Raw genomic sequence first — 17323 nt, forward strand, 5'->3', positions numbered from 1 at the left:
CTTTGGCTTAGTTATAATCATGATGTACATGTAATATTATGCTGTATTTTTTCACCTAATATTTTAAAATCACTTTTCCACAATATTGATTTTATACAATATTATTGTTAGGATCTTTCTTTCTTTCTTTCTTCTTTCTCTGTCACCCAGGCTGGAGTACAGTGGCACAATCATAGCTCACTGCAGCCTCAAACTCCTGGGCTCAAGCCATCCTTCTGCCTCAGCTTCCTGAGTAGCTGGGACCACAGGTGCATGCCACCACGCCCTGCTATTTTTTTTAAGAGGTGGGATCTGGAACTCCTAGCCTCAAGCAGTTCTCCCACCTCAGCCTCCCAATGTACTGAGGTTATAGGCATGAGCCACTGCACCCAGCCAGAAACCTGCTTTGTTTTTTTTTTAAACAAAAGCCTGCTAATTGTTAAAACCTATTTATATTACACCGAGTTATTTTCTAATCATTTTGAATGTATATATACTTTCCTTATATAGTTGTATGATACATGTACATACTATTTTGTGGCCTATTTTTTTCATTTACCGTCATTTCATATAGACATATACTACCTTCACACTGGTCAATCTGAATGTTATATAATATTTTCCTGTCTTAATATATCATAATTGGGCCAGGCGCGGTGGCTCAAGCCTGTAATCCCAGCACTTTGGGAGGCCAAGACGGGCGGATCACGAGGTCAGGAGATCGAGACCATCCTGGCTAACACTCAGTGAAACCCCGTCTCTACTAAAAACGACAAAAAACTAGCCGGGCGAGGTGGCGGCGCCTGTAATCCCAGCTACCCGGGAGGCTGAGGCAGGAGAATGGCGTGAACCCGGGAGGCGGAGCTTGCAGTGAGCTGAGATCCCGCCACAGCACTCCAGCCTGGGCCACAGGGCGAGACTCCGTCTCAAAAAAAAAAAAAAAAAAATATATATATATATATATAGCATAATTGGATCTTTCCCTTATTATCTGATGCTTGGGTTTTCATGGGTTTTTTTTTTTTTTTCATTCAACAAATATTTATTGAGCATGGTTGTTTTCCCGGTACTTGGCCTTGGGAATATGGGGTGAGTGAGACTTACATTATTCAATGGTCTAATGAGGGAGATTTTCAAAAGTAAGTACAAAAGTTGGTAAGTGCTCTAAGGAAGATGACAGGGTGCTGAAATAGAACATTATCAGGGGGATTCACTTTAGATAGGGATCTCAGGTAAGGTAGACCTGAGACTTGAAGACAGAAGAGCTAGCCATGCGAAGAGTGAGGAAAAGAGTTTTCCAGACAGGTTTTGCATATGCAAAAGCCCAAGGAGGAGAAGACCTTCATGTTTCCAAGGGAAAGTGTTTGGTGTATTCTTGGAACTGATAAAAGGTCAGGGTGGTTGGATGATGGAAAACCAGGGGGAGAAAAGCACAAATGAGATCAGAGAGGTAGGCGGGACTAGATCATTAGGGCCCTGCAGGCCAAAGAATTTAAACTATATTCTAATAATTAGATGCCTCATCCGGAAGATTTAGTGTACTGACTATATACACTAAATATTCCATTAGGTCTCTCTATATTATGATGAGTATCTCTTTATAACTTATAAATGTCATACAGATGTTTCCCATATCCTTGCTTTCCTTTTGGCATGTATAGACTAACAAGTTTTTAAAATATATTCACATGTAACCATCTTACTTTTGATCTTCATTTCTTCACTAGTCAGGATTTTATCTTTAGAAAAATTGAATGTTATGATATTCTTTTTCGTGGCTTAAAACAAAATCCATCACTTCAGGCATTTATCCTTTGAATTACGAACAATCCAATTGCACTCTTTTAGTTATTTTTAAATGTACAATTAAGTTATTATTGACTATAGTCACCCTTTGTGCTATTAAATAGTAGGTCTTATTCATTCTATTATTTTTGTACCCAATAACCATCCCATCTCCCCAGTCCTCACCCCCCACTACCCTTCCCAGCCTCTGGTAATCATAAATTTCATTAATTTCTACCCTGATCTTTATTATTTATTTTGAGTTTGGTTTGCTCTTGCTTTTCTAGTTCTTCTTTTTTTTGAGATGGAGTCTCGCATTGTCACCCAGGCTAGAGTGCAGTGGCGCGATTTCGACTCACTGCAAGCTCCACCTCCTGGGTTCATTCATTCTCCTGCCTCAGCCTCCCAAGTAGGTGGGACTACAGGCGCCTGCTACCATGCCCAGCTAATTTTTTGTATTTTTTTTAGAAGAGATGGGGTTTTACTGTGTTAGCCAGGATGGTCTCGATCTCCTGACCTCATGATCCTCCTGTCTCGGCCTCCCAAAGTGCTGGGATTACAGGCGTGAGCCACCACATCCAGCTGCTTTTCTAGTTCTTTAAGATGTATTGTTAGATTTTTCATTTGAAGTTTTTCTCTTTTTTGATGTAGGCACTTACAGCTATAAATTTCCCTCCTAGTATTGCTTTTGCTGTTTCCTATAGGTTTGGATATGTTGTGTTTCTCTTTCGTTTCAAAAAATTTTTCAGTCGCCTTAATTTCTTCATTGACCCACTGGTCATTCAGGAGGATCTTGTGTAATTTCCATGTGTTTATAAGTTTTCAAAATTCCTCTTGTTATTAAATTCTAGTTTTGTTCTGTTGTGGGCAGAGAAGATACTTGATATTATTTCAGTTTTTTTGGTCTTAAGATTTGTGTCGTAACCTAACATGTGGTCCATCCTTGAGAATGATCCATGTGCTGAGGAAAAGAATGTGTATTCTGCAGCTGTTAGACGAAATGTTCTGTAAATATGTTAGATCCATTTGGCCTATAATGCAGATTAAGTATGATGTTTCTTTTTTTTTTTTTTTTTTTTTTGAGATGGAGTCTCGCTCTGTCACCCAGGCTGGAGAGCAGTGGTGCGATCTCCGCTCACTGCAGGCTCTGCCGCCTCCCAGGTTCACCCCATTCTCCTGCCTCAGCCTCTCAAGAAGCTGGGACTACAGGTGCCTGCCACCACGCCCGGCTAATTTTTTTGTACTTTTTAGTAGAGATGGGGTTTCACTGTGTTTGCCAGGATGGTCTTGATCTCCTGACCTCGTGATCCGCCCACCTCGGCCTCCCAAAGTGCTGGGATTACAGGTGTGGGCCACCACGCCCAGCCAAGTATGATGTTTCTTTGTTGATTTTGTCTGGAAAATCTGTGCAATGCTGAAAGTGGGGTGTTGAAGTCTCCAACTCTCATTGTATTGGTACCTATCTCTCTCTTTAGCTCTCATAATATTTCCTTTATATATCTGGGTGCTCCAGTGTTGGGTTCATATATATTTAAAATTGTTATATCTTCTTGCTGAATTGATCTCCCTTTATCATTATATAGTGACCTTCTTTATCTCTTCTTATAGTTTCTGTCTTGAAATCGATTTTGTCTGATACAAGTATAGCTACTTGTGCTCTTTTTTGGTTTCCATGAGCATAGAATATCTTTTTCCATCCCTTTATTTTCAGTCTGTGTGTGTCTTTATAGGTGAACTCTGTTTCTTGTAAGCAACAGATCAATGGGTCTTGTTTTTTAATCCGTTTCCCCAGCCTGTGTCTTTTTTTTTTTTTTTTTTTTTTTTAAATGGAGTTTAGCTCTTGTAGCCCAGGCTGGAGTGCAATGGCACAATCTCGGCTCACTGCAACCTCTGCCTCCTAGGTTCAAGTGATTCTCCTGCCTCAGCCTCCTGAGTAGCTGGGATTACAGTTTTGCACCACCGTGCCTGGTTAATTCTTGTATTTTTAGTAGAGACGGGATTTTTGCCTTGTTGGCCAGGCTCGTCTCAGACTCCTGACCTCAAGTGATCCACCCACCTTAGCCTCCCAAAGTGTTAGGATTACAGGGGTGAGCCACTGCACCCAGCCTTGCTGCATGACTTTCTAGGTTAGAAAGCAACACAGCTTCTGGCTGGCTCTTTCCATCTCTCTCTTCTGAATGGTGGACCTCAGAATCCAGCCATCATATTGCAAGGAAGTTCAGACCACATGAAAAGGCTCATGTAGAGAGGAATTAAAGCTCCAGTTGAGAGCCAGCATCAGCTGCCAGACATGTGAGTAAATGAGCATTAAAATGTTTTCAGCTCCCAGCCTTTGAGTCTTCTGACTAAGGCCTCAGATATTGTGGAGCAGAGATAAGCCATTCCTGCTGTGATCTATATACATTTCTGATCCATATAAATCCAGAGAGATAATACATGATTATTGTTGTTTTAAGCTGTTAAGTTTTGCAGTAATTTGTTACACTGCCAGAGTAACTGAAGCACTCCTCTCATGCTGCTTAAGGTCATAAAAACTGCTTAGGCACTCTCTTACCTCTCTTGGGCTCCTGTCGCACACCAGGCCTTCCTCCTGTACAGATACCCACCTATTGTCCCTAGCTTCCTGCCTGGGGACAATTTTCTGACTGTGTAAAAGTGAACTAGAGTCCAAGCAAAGCAATGGTGGTCCCACTGTGCTGAGGAGCAGAGACCAGAGTTCAGGGCAGAGGGAGAGAAGAGAACCAGAAATTAATTAACGGGTGAATATAAAAATCTATATTTTTTGTCTGATTTCTTTAAAGGACAACTGACTGATTAAAGCAGAATATATGCTTGTATTTCATATGTGTGTGATATATAAAGTGTGTGTCTGAAATGTGTCTAAAATGTATAAAGAGGGAGTTTATACTTGTAAAAGTAAATATAGCTCAAATAATGGATGACTATAAGTGGAATTATACTTTTATAAGGTTATTACATTTGTGGATTATTGTAAAATTATTCAAGAAATTAAATGAGACAATTTTTACACAGAGAAAGCTCTAGGCCCAAGTGAATTCTCTCATCTATTTGTGGAAGAAATAACAATGATGCAAACTTTTTTCCAAAAAGTATAAGGAATACTTCTCAATTCAGTTTATAATGAGGTCAGCAGAGTCTTGATGCTAAAACCTGAGAAAGACAATGTAATAACAGAAAATTATGAAGTGGGACTTTTAGTATCAGAGTAAGTAGCTTGGCAAATACTCCTCCCCAAAAGCAACAATGAAACTGGATAAAATGGTAAGGTGCAACTATTTAAAGGGTTTGCAAATTGACAAAAAGCATATAATAAATAAAGAAGCAATTATTCATGAAAATCAATAGAACTTTGGGTTAAGAACAGTGAGAGTCTATTCAACTACAGAGGGACAAGCTGTGAAAACTAGCAGCTTCACTGTTGGAGAAGGCTCAGTAGGTTTGGAGTGAACCTGGAGAGACCCTATGCCCAACAGCATGTAAGTAACAGTAGTAAACTTGGTGGGAAGAACAGTTGCTCAGATAGCTTGAGGTTTTAGTCCTGGCTGGGACAAACAATGGATTGGCAAACTATCCAGGAATTTATTAAGGATATCTGGGAAATAAGACGGTCACAGGAGGCCTTGATAAGCTTTCCACACATCCATGCAGGACTGACCAAGCTATCTACACATCCCTAGCTGACCGTGAGTCAGCTTGCAAGTGCAGAGAAGCAAGAGGGCATCCAGAAATTAAAAGCAGATGCAAAAACTGCTTGAATTTGAACTAAGACAAAATAAACTTTAAAAGAAAAAATACTATTAGAAACAAAGAGGGACATTTTATAATAAAAGGGTCAATTCATCAGGAAAATATAGCAGTTATAAATGTAACATCTGATAACCAAGTCTTAAAGTTCCTGAAGCAAAAAAATGACTGAATGGAAAGGAGAAACACTGTAGCAATTATAGCTGGAAACTTTAATACCCCACTCTCAATACTTGTAGACCACCTAGACAAAAAATCAGCAAGGATATTAAATACCTGAACAATACTATCAACCAACCTGACCTAACTCACATCCCTCCCAGTGACAGCAGTATAGATATTCTTCAAGCACACATAAAACAAGTTTTTTTAACTATAAAAAGATGTAAATTATACAAGGTATGTTCTCCAACCACCTTGGAATTAAATTATAAATCAACAACATACATTTGGGATATCCTCAAATATTTGGCAATTAAACATCACTCTTCTAAATAACACGGGTTGAAAAAGGAATCTATAAGGGAAATTAGAAAATATTTTGAACTGAATGAAAAGGGAAAAGCAAAATATCAAAATTTATGGGATGCAGCTAGGAGGAAATGAATAGCTTTAAATGCCTACAGAAAAACAGGGAGGTCTCAATAAGTTTCCACCTTAACAAACTAAAGAAGAACAAACTAAATCCAAAGCAAAGCAGAAAGAAGGAAATAATACAGATAAGATAAAAATTAATAAAACAAAAAATAGAGAAAATAAAGTCAAAAGTTGTTTCTTTAGAAAGAAGTCAGTAAATTGACAAATCTTTAGTTGGTTTGATCAAGAAAGAAGAGAGCTTGACATGATCAGGAATGAAAGAGAGGGCATAACTCAACCCTACAGAAAGTACTAAGAGAATTCAGTAAACAACTTAATGCTAACAAATTAGATAACTTAGATGTAATGGACAAATCCCAGGAAAGACATAAATTAACAAATTGACTTAAACAGAAATTAAAAATTTAGATAGAGCCATACCAATGTAATTGGGTTATTTCTATCTATGTAATTTCTATTTAAATAAACTAAATTAATAATTAAAAATCTTTCGACTGGTCACAGTGGCTCATGCCTGTAATCTCAGCACTTTGGGAGGCAAGGAGGGAGGATCACTTGAATCCAGGAGTTCAAGACCAGCCTGAGCAATATAGTGAGACCCCCATCTCTACAAAAACTAAAAAAATTAGCCAGGTATGGTGGCACGTGCCTTTAGTCCTGGCTGCTTGCGAGGCTGAGGTGGGAGAATCGCTTGAGCCTGGGAGGTCAAGGCTGCAGTGAGCCATGGTCACACCACTACACTACACTGGGCAACAGAGTGAATCTGTCTCAACAAACAAACAAACAAAAAATCTTCCCACAAAGAAATCCAGGCACAGATGGGCTAGTAAATTCTATCAAATATTTAAATTCTAGTAAACTCTATCAAATATTTAAAGAAATAATAACAATATTTCACAGACTCAGAAAATCAAGGAACATTTTCCAATTCATTCTATGAGACCAGTATTACCCTGATACCAAAACCAGACAAAGACAAGAAAAGAAATCTTTATATAAGAGATTCTAAGGAATAGAAAGAAAAAAAGAAAAAAAATTAGAACTGATATATGAATTTAACAAGGCCACAAGGTCCAAAGTCAATATGTAAAAATCAATTTATTTCTATATACACTTAAATATTTAAGAAGAAATAATACCAATTCCTCACAAACTCTTTCAGGAAAGAAAGAACAGTTCCTACCTAATTCATTCTATGAAGCCAGTATGACCTTGATACCAAAGTCCGTCATCACAAGAAAACTACAAACCAGATGCCTCTTGAAATTAGACACAAAAACTTTATTAGCAAACCAAATCCAATCACATAAAAGGGTTATTTACCCTGACCAAGTGGGTAAATAGGATTTATCCCAGGAATGCACAACTGGTTCAACATTAGAAAAACAACTCTTCAGGCCAGGCGCGGTGGCTCAAGCCTGTAATCCCAGCACTTTGGGAGGCCGAGACGGGCGGATCACGAGGTCAGGAGTTCGAGACTATCCTGGCTAACACGGTGAAACCCCGTTTCTACTAAAAAAATACAAAAAGCTAGCTGGGCGAGGTGGCTGGCGCCTGTAGTCGCAGCTACTCGGGAGGCTGAGGCAGGAGAATGGCATAAACCCGGGAGGCGCAGCTTGAGTGAGCTGAGATCCGGCCACTGCAGTCCAGCCGGGCGACAGACAGAGCGAGACTCCGTCTCAAAAAAAAAAAAAAAGAAAGAAAAACAACTCTTCATCTGGGTAGACAGACGTTGAAAAAAAGAAAAACAACTAATTTAATACATTATATTAATAGAATAAAGGACAAAAATGACATCATCATCTTAATAGTAACATAAAAAAAATTTGACAAAATCTAACACCCATTCATAATTTAAAAAAACACTCAACATACAAGAAATAAAAGAGAATTTAATCAACCTGAAAGGCTGGGCATCTACAAAAAACTTAGAACTAACGTTATTATATGTAACAGGAAAAGACTGGATACTTTCCCCTTAAGATTTAGAACAAAGTAAGGATGTCCACTCTTGCCACTTCTATTCAGCATTGTATTGGAGGTTCTAGCCAGTGCAAGACAAAGAGGCATTCAAATTGAAGAGGAGGAAATAAAAATGTCTTTATTCACAGATGTCATGATATAAAAAAAAATCCAGAAAATTTACATTCCCTCCATTACCACCCCCCAAATCTAGTAGAACTAATAAATGAGTTCAGTTAGGTCACAGTATGCAAGAGCAATTTACAAAAATATGGTTTTCATACAGTGTGGTATTTTTGAGCCAGAAAAATAAAAGAAGTTCTGATATATGTTACAACTTGGATGAACCTTCAAAACATGCTAAGTGAAAGAAGCCAGACATGACACATCACATCTTGTTTGATTCCATTTATATGAATTGCCCAGAAGAGCAATTCCATAGAGACAGAAAGTAGATTATTGGTGGCCAGGGACTGGGCAGAGAGAGGAATGGGGAATGACTGCTAATGGAAACAGTTTCTTTTGAGGGTGATAAAATATTCTAGAATTAAGATATTGGTGATAGTTGCACAACTGTGAATATACTAAAAACACTGAATTTGACAATTTAAAAGGGTGAATTTCATGGTGTGTGAATTATATCTAAATTTAAAAATTTGTATTTCTACACATTGGCACTGAACAATCCAAAAATGAAAATTTAAAAATCACAATAGAATAAAAACAGTTCTTAGCAATTAATTTAATAAAAGCAACACAAGACTTGTACATTGGAAATTTCAAAACATTGCTGAGAGAAATTAAAGAAAATCTAAATAAATGAAGAGACTTGGAAGACAAAATAATAATATGGCATTTCTCCCCAAATTAATCTATATATCAGTGCACTCTCTATCAAAATCCTAGGAGACATTGTTATAGAAATTGATAAGCTAATCCTAAAATGTATATGAAATTGTAAAGGATCCAGATTAGTAAAAAAAAAAAAAAAAAAAAAAAAATTGAAACAGAAATAGAAAATTAGAGGACATATACTACCACATCTCAAAACGTGGCATCAAAACATTAGTCAAAACAGTGTGGGCAGGGCGTGGTAGCTCACGCCTGTAATCCCAGCACTTTGGGAAGCCAAGGCAGGTGGATCACCTGAGGTCAGGAGTTCGAGACCAGCCTAGCCAACATGGTGAAACCCTGACTCTATTAAAAACACAAAAATTAGCTGGGCATGGTGGTGCAGGCCTGTAGTCCCAGCTACTCTGGAGGCTGAGGCAGGAGAATCACTTGAACCCAGGAGGCAGAGGTTGCAGTGAGCCAGGATTGTGCCACTGCACTCCAGCCTAGGCGACAGAGCAAGACTCCGTGTCAAAACAACAACAACAACAAAATCAGTGTGGTACTGACAAAAATATGGTCATATAGTCAATAGAACAGAATTGAGAGTTTTACATTTAGGATCCATTGATTTTTGACAAAGGTACAAAGGCAATTCAATAGAGAAAGGATTTTTTTTTTCCTAACAAATGTTGCTGGGACAATTGGATATCCATGTGCAAAAAGATGAATTCACATCATGTAAAAATTTTACTCAAAATGAATTATAAACTTAAATATAAGAGCAAAAACTATAAATTGTTTAGAAGAAAATGTATAAACAAATCAAGACCTTGGATTAGGCAACAAGTTCATAAATAGGACACACCAAAAGCATAAGCTATGAAAATGGATAAATTTAACTCCTTCAAAATTTACATGTTTTTTGCTTTCACATACCCCATTAAGAAATGGAAAGGAGGCCGGTCGCGGTGGCTCAAGCCTGTAATCCTAGCACTTTGGGAGGCCGAGACGGGCGGATCACGAGGTCAGGAGATCGAGACCATCCTGACTAACACGGTGAAACCCCGTCTCTACTAAAAACTACAAAAAACTAGCCGGGCGAGGTGGCGGCGCCTGTAGTCCCAGCTACTCGGGAGGCTGAGGCAGGAGAATGGCGTGAACCCGGGAGGCGGAGCTTGCAGTGAGCTGAGATCCGGCCACAGCACTCCAGCCTGGGTGACAGCGCGAGACTCCGTCTCAAGAAAAAAAGAAATGGAAAGGACACCAGGCTGGCCAAGATGGTGAAGCCCCGTCTTTACTAAAAATACTAAAAATTAGCCAGGCGTGGTGGCGGGCACCTGTAATCCCAGCTACTCTGGAGGCTGAGGCAGAGAATTGCTTGAACCTGGGAGGTGGAGGTTGCAGTGAGCTGAGATCACACCACTGCACTCCAGCCTGGGTGACAGAGAGAGACTCCGTCTCAGAGGAAAAAAAAAAGAAAGAAAGAAATGAAAGGACAGATCACAGATTGGGAGAGAATATTTCCAATATCTGACTGGTATCCAAAGTATATAAAGAGCTCTTAAAACTGCATATTAAAAAGAAAAAAAAAAAAAAGGCTAGGCACAGTGGCTCATGCCTGTAACCCCAACACTTTGAGTGGCTGAGACCAGCAGATCATTTGAGCCCAAGCATTTGAGACCAGCCTAAGCAACAAAGTGAGACCCCCATCTCTAAAAAGTAAATAATAAATAAATAGATAAATAAAAAGGAAAAATAAAAGCTGAAATAATGGGCAAAAGACTTGAAAAGACATTCCATGAAAGAAAAATACATAAATGGCCAAGTAGCATGTAGAAAGATGCTCCATATGATGAATTATAGACAAAATGCAAATAGAAAACTGGGAAGATAGACCACTCCACATTCACAAAAATTGCTAAAATTAAAAAGACTGACAATACCTAGTACTGGAAAGGATGTGGAGCGGGTTTAATGCTCACACATTTCTGATAGGAGTGCTAAATTGTATATCTATCCTATAAAATAGTTTAGTAATTTCTTTAAACATACATTTATTATGTGACAGCAATTTCACTGCTAGGTATTATCCAAGAAAAATGAAAACATGTCTAGAAAAAGACTTGTACATGAATGTTTATATCAGCTTTATTCATAACAAACAATATAAACAAATACTGAAAATAACATAAATGTCCTTTAACAGGGGAATGAATAAACAAATTGCAGCATAGTCTTAAAACAAAATACTTTTCAGCAATAGAATGTAATGAATAATTAATACATGCAATAACATGAATGAACCTCAAAAAGATTCTCCTGAATGAAGGAAGACAAACACAAAAAAGTGCATCCTGCACAATCCCAATTATATGAAGTTCTAGACCAGACAAAACTAACTTACAGTGATAAAAATAACTCAACATTTTGGAAAACTTCAGCTGCAAAGGAATGTGAGGAGAAATGTTTTATATCTGGAAAGGAATGGTAGTTACTAGGTGAATATTTTGTCAAATCTCATTGTGCTGTACCCTTAAATGTGCGTTTTGCTGAATGTAAATTATTCCTCAGTAAAGTTGATTAAAATTTTAAAGTCCTCAAAGAGTTAAAGGACAAGACAACATCTATTTAAATTATTAGAGGTTTTTAAACAGAGCAGGTAAAGATATTAACGTAACAGGCAAATATGAAGAACCAGTTAAACATCTTCAGAGTGAATAGCATTTGAAATATCTCAATATATAAAGTAAGGTGGACCCAGTGAAGCAGATAGTAGCGAATTGAATGCTAGAACTAAGAAAATCACCTGGAACCGGGGAACTAAAGACAGAATTTGAAGAGTAGTTAGGAGACATGGAGGATGGATTAAGAAACTACAATATATTTCTGACAGAAATTTTAGAGAATAAGAAAGAGGCAGTATTCAAAGAAGTAGTCACTGATTTTTTTTTTTTTTTTTTTTTTTTTTTTTTTTGAGATGGAGTCTCGCTCTGTCGCCCAGGCTGGAGTGCAGTGGCGCGATCTCGGCTCACTGCAAACTCCGCCTCCCGGGTTTACGCCATTCTCCTGCCTCAGCCTCCCGAGTAGCTGGGACTACAGGCGCCCGCCATCTCGCCCGGCTAGTTTTTTGTATTTTTTAGTAGAGACGGGGTTTCACCGTGTAGACCAGGATGGTCTCGATCTCCTGACCTCGTGATTCACCCGTCTCGGCCTCCCAAAGTGCTGGGATTACAGGCTTGAGCCACCGCGCCAGGCCTTTTTTTTTTTTTTTTAAGACCTGAAGAAAGATATGTTTGAAAAGCCTATCAGGTGAAAGACAATTTTTTTAGAGAGGGGTCTTGCTATCCAGATTGGAACACAATGGCTAGCCACAAGTGCCACCATGGCCCAGTACAACCTCAAACTCTTGGGCTCAAGCAATCCTTCTAACTCTGCTTCCTGATTGATTCACTGGGACTACAGGTGTAGGCCACCATCCCCAGCTTTGGACAAATTAAAAAAAAAACTCCCAGATAGATAGATATAATTTTTATTGGGTAGGGGTTGACTTTCATGTTTAGGGTGAAAATACATTATCTTCATCTTATACTTTTAAAAGAAGATATGATTTTTCTCCCACTGGAACACTGGAATGTAAAAGGATGTGTAAATTTAGATGTAGTAGAGGGTAAGCAAGGAATCTGAAAAAATGATCAGATTTGCATTTTGTAACCATCCCTCTGACTGCTTTTTTTTTTTTTTTTTTTTTTAGAGATGAGGTCTCACTTGGTTACCCAGGAATGCAGTGGCACAATCATGGCTTACTGCAGCCTTGAACTCCAGGGCTCAAGTAATCCTCCCACCTCAGCCTTCTGAGTTGCTGGGACTATAGGCACAGACCACCATGCCTGGCTAATTTTTTATTTTTGTTAGAGATGGCTGTCTTGTGATGTTGCCCAGGCTGATCTCAAACTTCTGGCCTCAAGTGATCGTCCCCACTCAGCCTCCTGAGTTGCTGAGATTACAGGTGTGAACCTCCATGCCCAGCCCTCTGACTATTCTGGGTTTTTTTGTTTGTTTGTTTGTTTTGAGACGGAGTTTCGCTCTTGTTGCCCAGGCTGGAGTGCAATGACACGATCTTGGCTCACCGCAACCTCCATCTCCCGGGTTCAAGAGATCCTGCCTCAGCCTCCCAAGTAGCTGGGATTACTGGCATGCGCCATCATGCCCAGCTAATTTTGTATTTTTAGTAGAGGCAGGGTTTCTCCATGTTGGTCAGGCTGGTCTCGCACTTCCAACCTCAGGATCTGCCTGCCTTGGCCTCCCAAATTGCTGGGATTACAGGCGTGAGCCATCCCCCACCCCCAGTTTTTTTTTTTGAGAAGGAATTTTATTCTTGTTGCCCAGGCTGGTGCGATCTGGGCTCACTGCAACCTCCGCCTCCCAGGTTCAGGTGATTCTCCTGCCTCAGCCTCCCGAGTAGCTAGGATTACAGGCGCCTGCCATCACGCCCAGCTAATTATTTGTATTTTTTGTATTTTTGTAATTCTTGTATTTTAGTAGAGACAGGATTTCACCATGTAGGCCAGGCTGGTCTGGAACTCCTGACCTCAGGAGATCCACCCACCTTGGCCTCCCAAAGTGCTGGGATTATAGGTGTGAACCACTGTGCCTGGCCTGACTATTCTTTTCTTTTTTTTTTTTTTTATTATACTTTAAGTTCTAGGGTACATATGCACAACGTGCAGGTTTGTTACATATGTATACATGTGCCATGTTGGTGTGCTGCACCCATTAATTCGTCATTTACATTAGGTATATCTCCTAATGCTATCCCTTCCCCCAACCCAAAACAGGACCCGGTGTGTGATGTTCCCCTTCCTGTGTCCAAGTGATCTCATTGTTCAATTCCCACCTATGAGTGAGAACATGCGGTATTTGGTTTTCTGTTCTTGGCGATAGTTTGCTGAGAATGATGGTTTCCAGCTGCATCCATGTCCCTACAAAGGACATGAACTCATCCTTTTTTATGACTGCATAATATTCCATGGTGTATATGTGCCACATTTTCTTAATCCAGGGCCTGACTATTCTTAAAGGGTGGACTACAGAGGGCAAGGACATAACATGTCAATTGCCAAGTGAAAGATGCAGTATACAAAGTAATATACACAGGATTTTCTGTCTACCTTTTCTTAAAAATGGTAGAACCAGGCCAGGTGCGGTGGCTCATGCCTATAATCCCAGCACTTTGGGAGGCCGAGGCGGGCGGATCATGAGGTCAGGAGATCGAGACCATCTGGCTAACATGGTGAAATCCTGTCTCTACTAAAAATGAAAAAAAAAAAAAAATTAGCCGAGTATGGTGGCGGGTGCCTGTAGTCCCAGCTACTCAGGAGGCTGAGGCAGGAGAATGGCGTGAACCTGGGAAGCAGAGCTTGCAGTGAGCAGAGATCGCTCCACTGCACTCCAGCCTGAGTGACAGAGCAAGATTCCATCTCAAAAATAAATAAATAGATAAAAATATATAGAGAATTTTTTTTTTTTTTTGAGACACAGTCTCACTCTGTCACCCAGGCTAGAGTGCAGTGGCACAATCTTGGCTTGCTACAGCCTGTACCTCCCAGGTCAAGTGATTCGTGTGCCTTAGCCTCCCAAGTAGCTGGGATTACCGGTGTGTACCACCACGCCCGGCTAATTTTTGTGTTTTTAGTAGAGACGGGGTTTCACTATGTTGGCCAAGCTGGTCTTGAACTCCTGGCCTCAAGTAATCTACCCATCTCGGTCTCCCAGGGTGCTGGGATTACAGGCCTGAGCTACCGTGCCTGGTCTTTTTTTTTTTTTTTTTTTTTTTTAAGGCTAGTCAAGTGAAGCAGTAGGAGTGGAGAGGAAACAAAGAAATCCGTAAGTGGTTGTGATCAATTAGCTGTAAACGCCACTGTACTTGGACCAGCCTAAAAAACAGACATTTATCTAAATTTTCTTTAAATATGAATGGAGAAGATATCTGAAAATTCCAAGATCTGAAAACTCACTAATTTAATTTTTCTTTCATGGAAACACAGCAGTATTTCAAGTAGACTGTTTAATTTAATTTTGTTTAACATTTAAACAAAACATTTAAATGCTTTCAGTCTTTACAATTTTTAACAGAGAGTGAAGCTCACCTAAATATTTGGGGGGAATATTTTCTTTTAGGAACTCGATCAAAATGCCACTGAAAAAGTCCAGGCAATGTTCACAGCCATTGATGAACTCTTGTATGAGCAGAAGTTGAGTGTGCATACCAAGAGTCTACAAGAAGAGTGCCAACAGTGGACAGCCAGCTTTCCTCACCTCAGGTACTGAAGCCCTCCAGTGGACTTGTATTCATGGATAATACTAAAATTTAAAAAGTAGATTTTTTTTTAAAAAAGCTTGTATTCTAAAATCTTTCTGAGCATGACTTTAATGAATGTAAATAAGGCCATGTGGTATAAAGCCTCAGCTAAGAGAAAACTTAAGTTGGTAGAAGTTTCTTAGAGTTTCCATAACTAACAATATGTGATCCTAATGAAGTAAAATTATTTCTACAAGAGCAGCTGAGGTCTAGTATCTGGGTACCAAAAAGCCCTTCTTTTGAACAGGATGGTCAGAAAATGTACACTGTTGTATACAATTAAATTCTTACGTATACTTGAAACCAGACATAAGCTGTTCAAGAGCTTCCTTCAGAAACTGCAATAGTACCACTTATTGCACATACTCAAAATTTATAAAACTTCATGTTCTTAAGAATGTAATTCATAGTTTTCACTAATTTGACTGGGCCTTCATCCCATTTTGGCTGATTTAATGAGGACTATTATAGAGCATGAAGGGCAGATTACAGATGTTTGCTTAGATTTCTTGGATTTTTTTTTTTTTTTTAACACCGGGCTATAGGTTTATCTTTTCCATCTCCATTCTATGGAAGAGATATACCTGTAGTAAGGCTCTGGATTCACATTTTCTCATTCTTAATCAGTATCAGACTGTATACTGGACTTTTTATGTAGAGCCATCAAATGTGTTCAAAATATATCTAGATTTTGTATGTATGCCAGTGAAAGTGCTTAGTTGTGTGTGTGTTTCTTCATTTTGAAGGATTCTAGGTAGGCAGATAATCACTCCAAGTGAAGGTTATAGATTGTATCCTAGATCCCCTTCTGCTGTTTCCACTTCATATGAAACAAGCTTGTCTCAAGAGAGAGATTCTACTATGTGAGTATTCCATTATGTAAGTATTTCAATGTGCCCTAATATGCAAGTATTATATCCTACCAGTTGTATTAAGGGATTAAAATACTTCTTCCTGCTTATTGGTATTTAGTAAAGCATAGCAAATTCTGTAAGATGGTCCATAGTCTCTGTGTATATTAAAATTTTATTATGTAATTTTGTTCAGAAAGTTATACCTTTCTTGGAGTGTATTAGTCTGTTTTCTTTTGCTTATAACAGAATACCTGAAACTGGGCAATTTATAAGTAAAAGGAAGTTATTTCTTACAGTTCTGAAGGCTGAGAAGTCCAAGGTCAAGGGGCAGGATCTGGGAGGACCTTCTTGCTGGTGGGACTCTCTGCAGGGTCCCAAGGCAGTGCAGGGACTCACATGGCAAGGGGGCTGTTCATGCTAATATGCCAACTCAGGTTTCTCTCTTTTTTTTTTTTTATAAAGCTACCAGTTCCCCTTCCACGATAATCCAATAATCCATACATGGATTAAACCATTCACGAGGACAGAACCCCCAAGATCCAGTTACCCCTTAAAGGCTCCACCTCTCAACACTGCCAAATTAGGGACTAAATTTCAACATGAATTTTGGAGGGGACAAATATTCAAACCATATAATAGTGCTTAAGGATATTCTTGTTATTCAGGTCTCTATATCTATATATATTTACATAAATCTATAAATATGGACACTTCCTTCTTGGCATAAATGTGTAAATAGAATAGTTTTTTAAAAATGTCAAAGTCTAAGAAAAAGACTTTTTAAAACTTTTTTGAAAAAATGTTGAAAAAGTGATTTTTTAATAACCTGTAATATTAATTACAATTTAATATCTTTAAAGAAGTTAAACTTCAAAGTACTTTTTTTTTTCTTTTTGAGATGGAATCTCCCTCTGTCACCCAGGCTGGAACAGTCTTGGCTCACTGCAACCTCTACCTCCCAGGTTCAAACATTTCTTCTGCCTCAGCCTCTCGAGTAGCTGGGACTGCAGGTGCACACCACCACGCCCGGGATTTCACCATACTGGCCAGGCTGGTCTAAAACTCCTGACCTCATGATCCACCCGCCTCAGCCTCCCAAAGTGCTGGGATTACAGACATGAGCCACCGCACCCAGCCTTTTTTTTTTTTTTTTTTTGAGACGGAATCTTGCTCTGTCACCGAGGCTGGA

General features: G+C 39.1%; 1 protein-coding gene across 1 annotated transcript in view; it reads left to right on the forward strand.

Moving 5' to 3' along the window:
- The window catches only part of FAM149B1 (family with sequence similarity 149 member B1), a 78651-nt gene that overhangs the window by 12150 nt on the left and 49178 nt on the right, over nt 1-17323 (forward strand). The window contains 2 exon segments of the mRNA XM_033209602.1: nt 15100-15242; nt 16027-16143. Coding sequence (XP_033065493.1) covers nt 15100-15242; nt 16027-16143 — 260 coding nt within the window.

The sequence above is a fragment of the Trachypithecus francoisi genome, unplaced genomic scaffold (genome assembly GCF_009764315.1).
Source record: "Trachypithecus francoisi isolate TF-2019V2 unplaced genomic scaffold, Tfra_2.0 Lachesis_group9, whole genome shotgun sequence".
NCBI classification, from domain to species: domain Eukaryota; kingdom Metazoa; phylum Chordata; class Mammalia; order Primates; family Cercopithecidae; genus Trachypithecus; species Trachypithecus francoisi.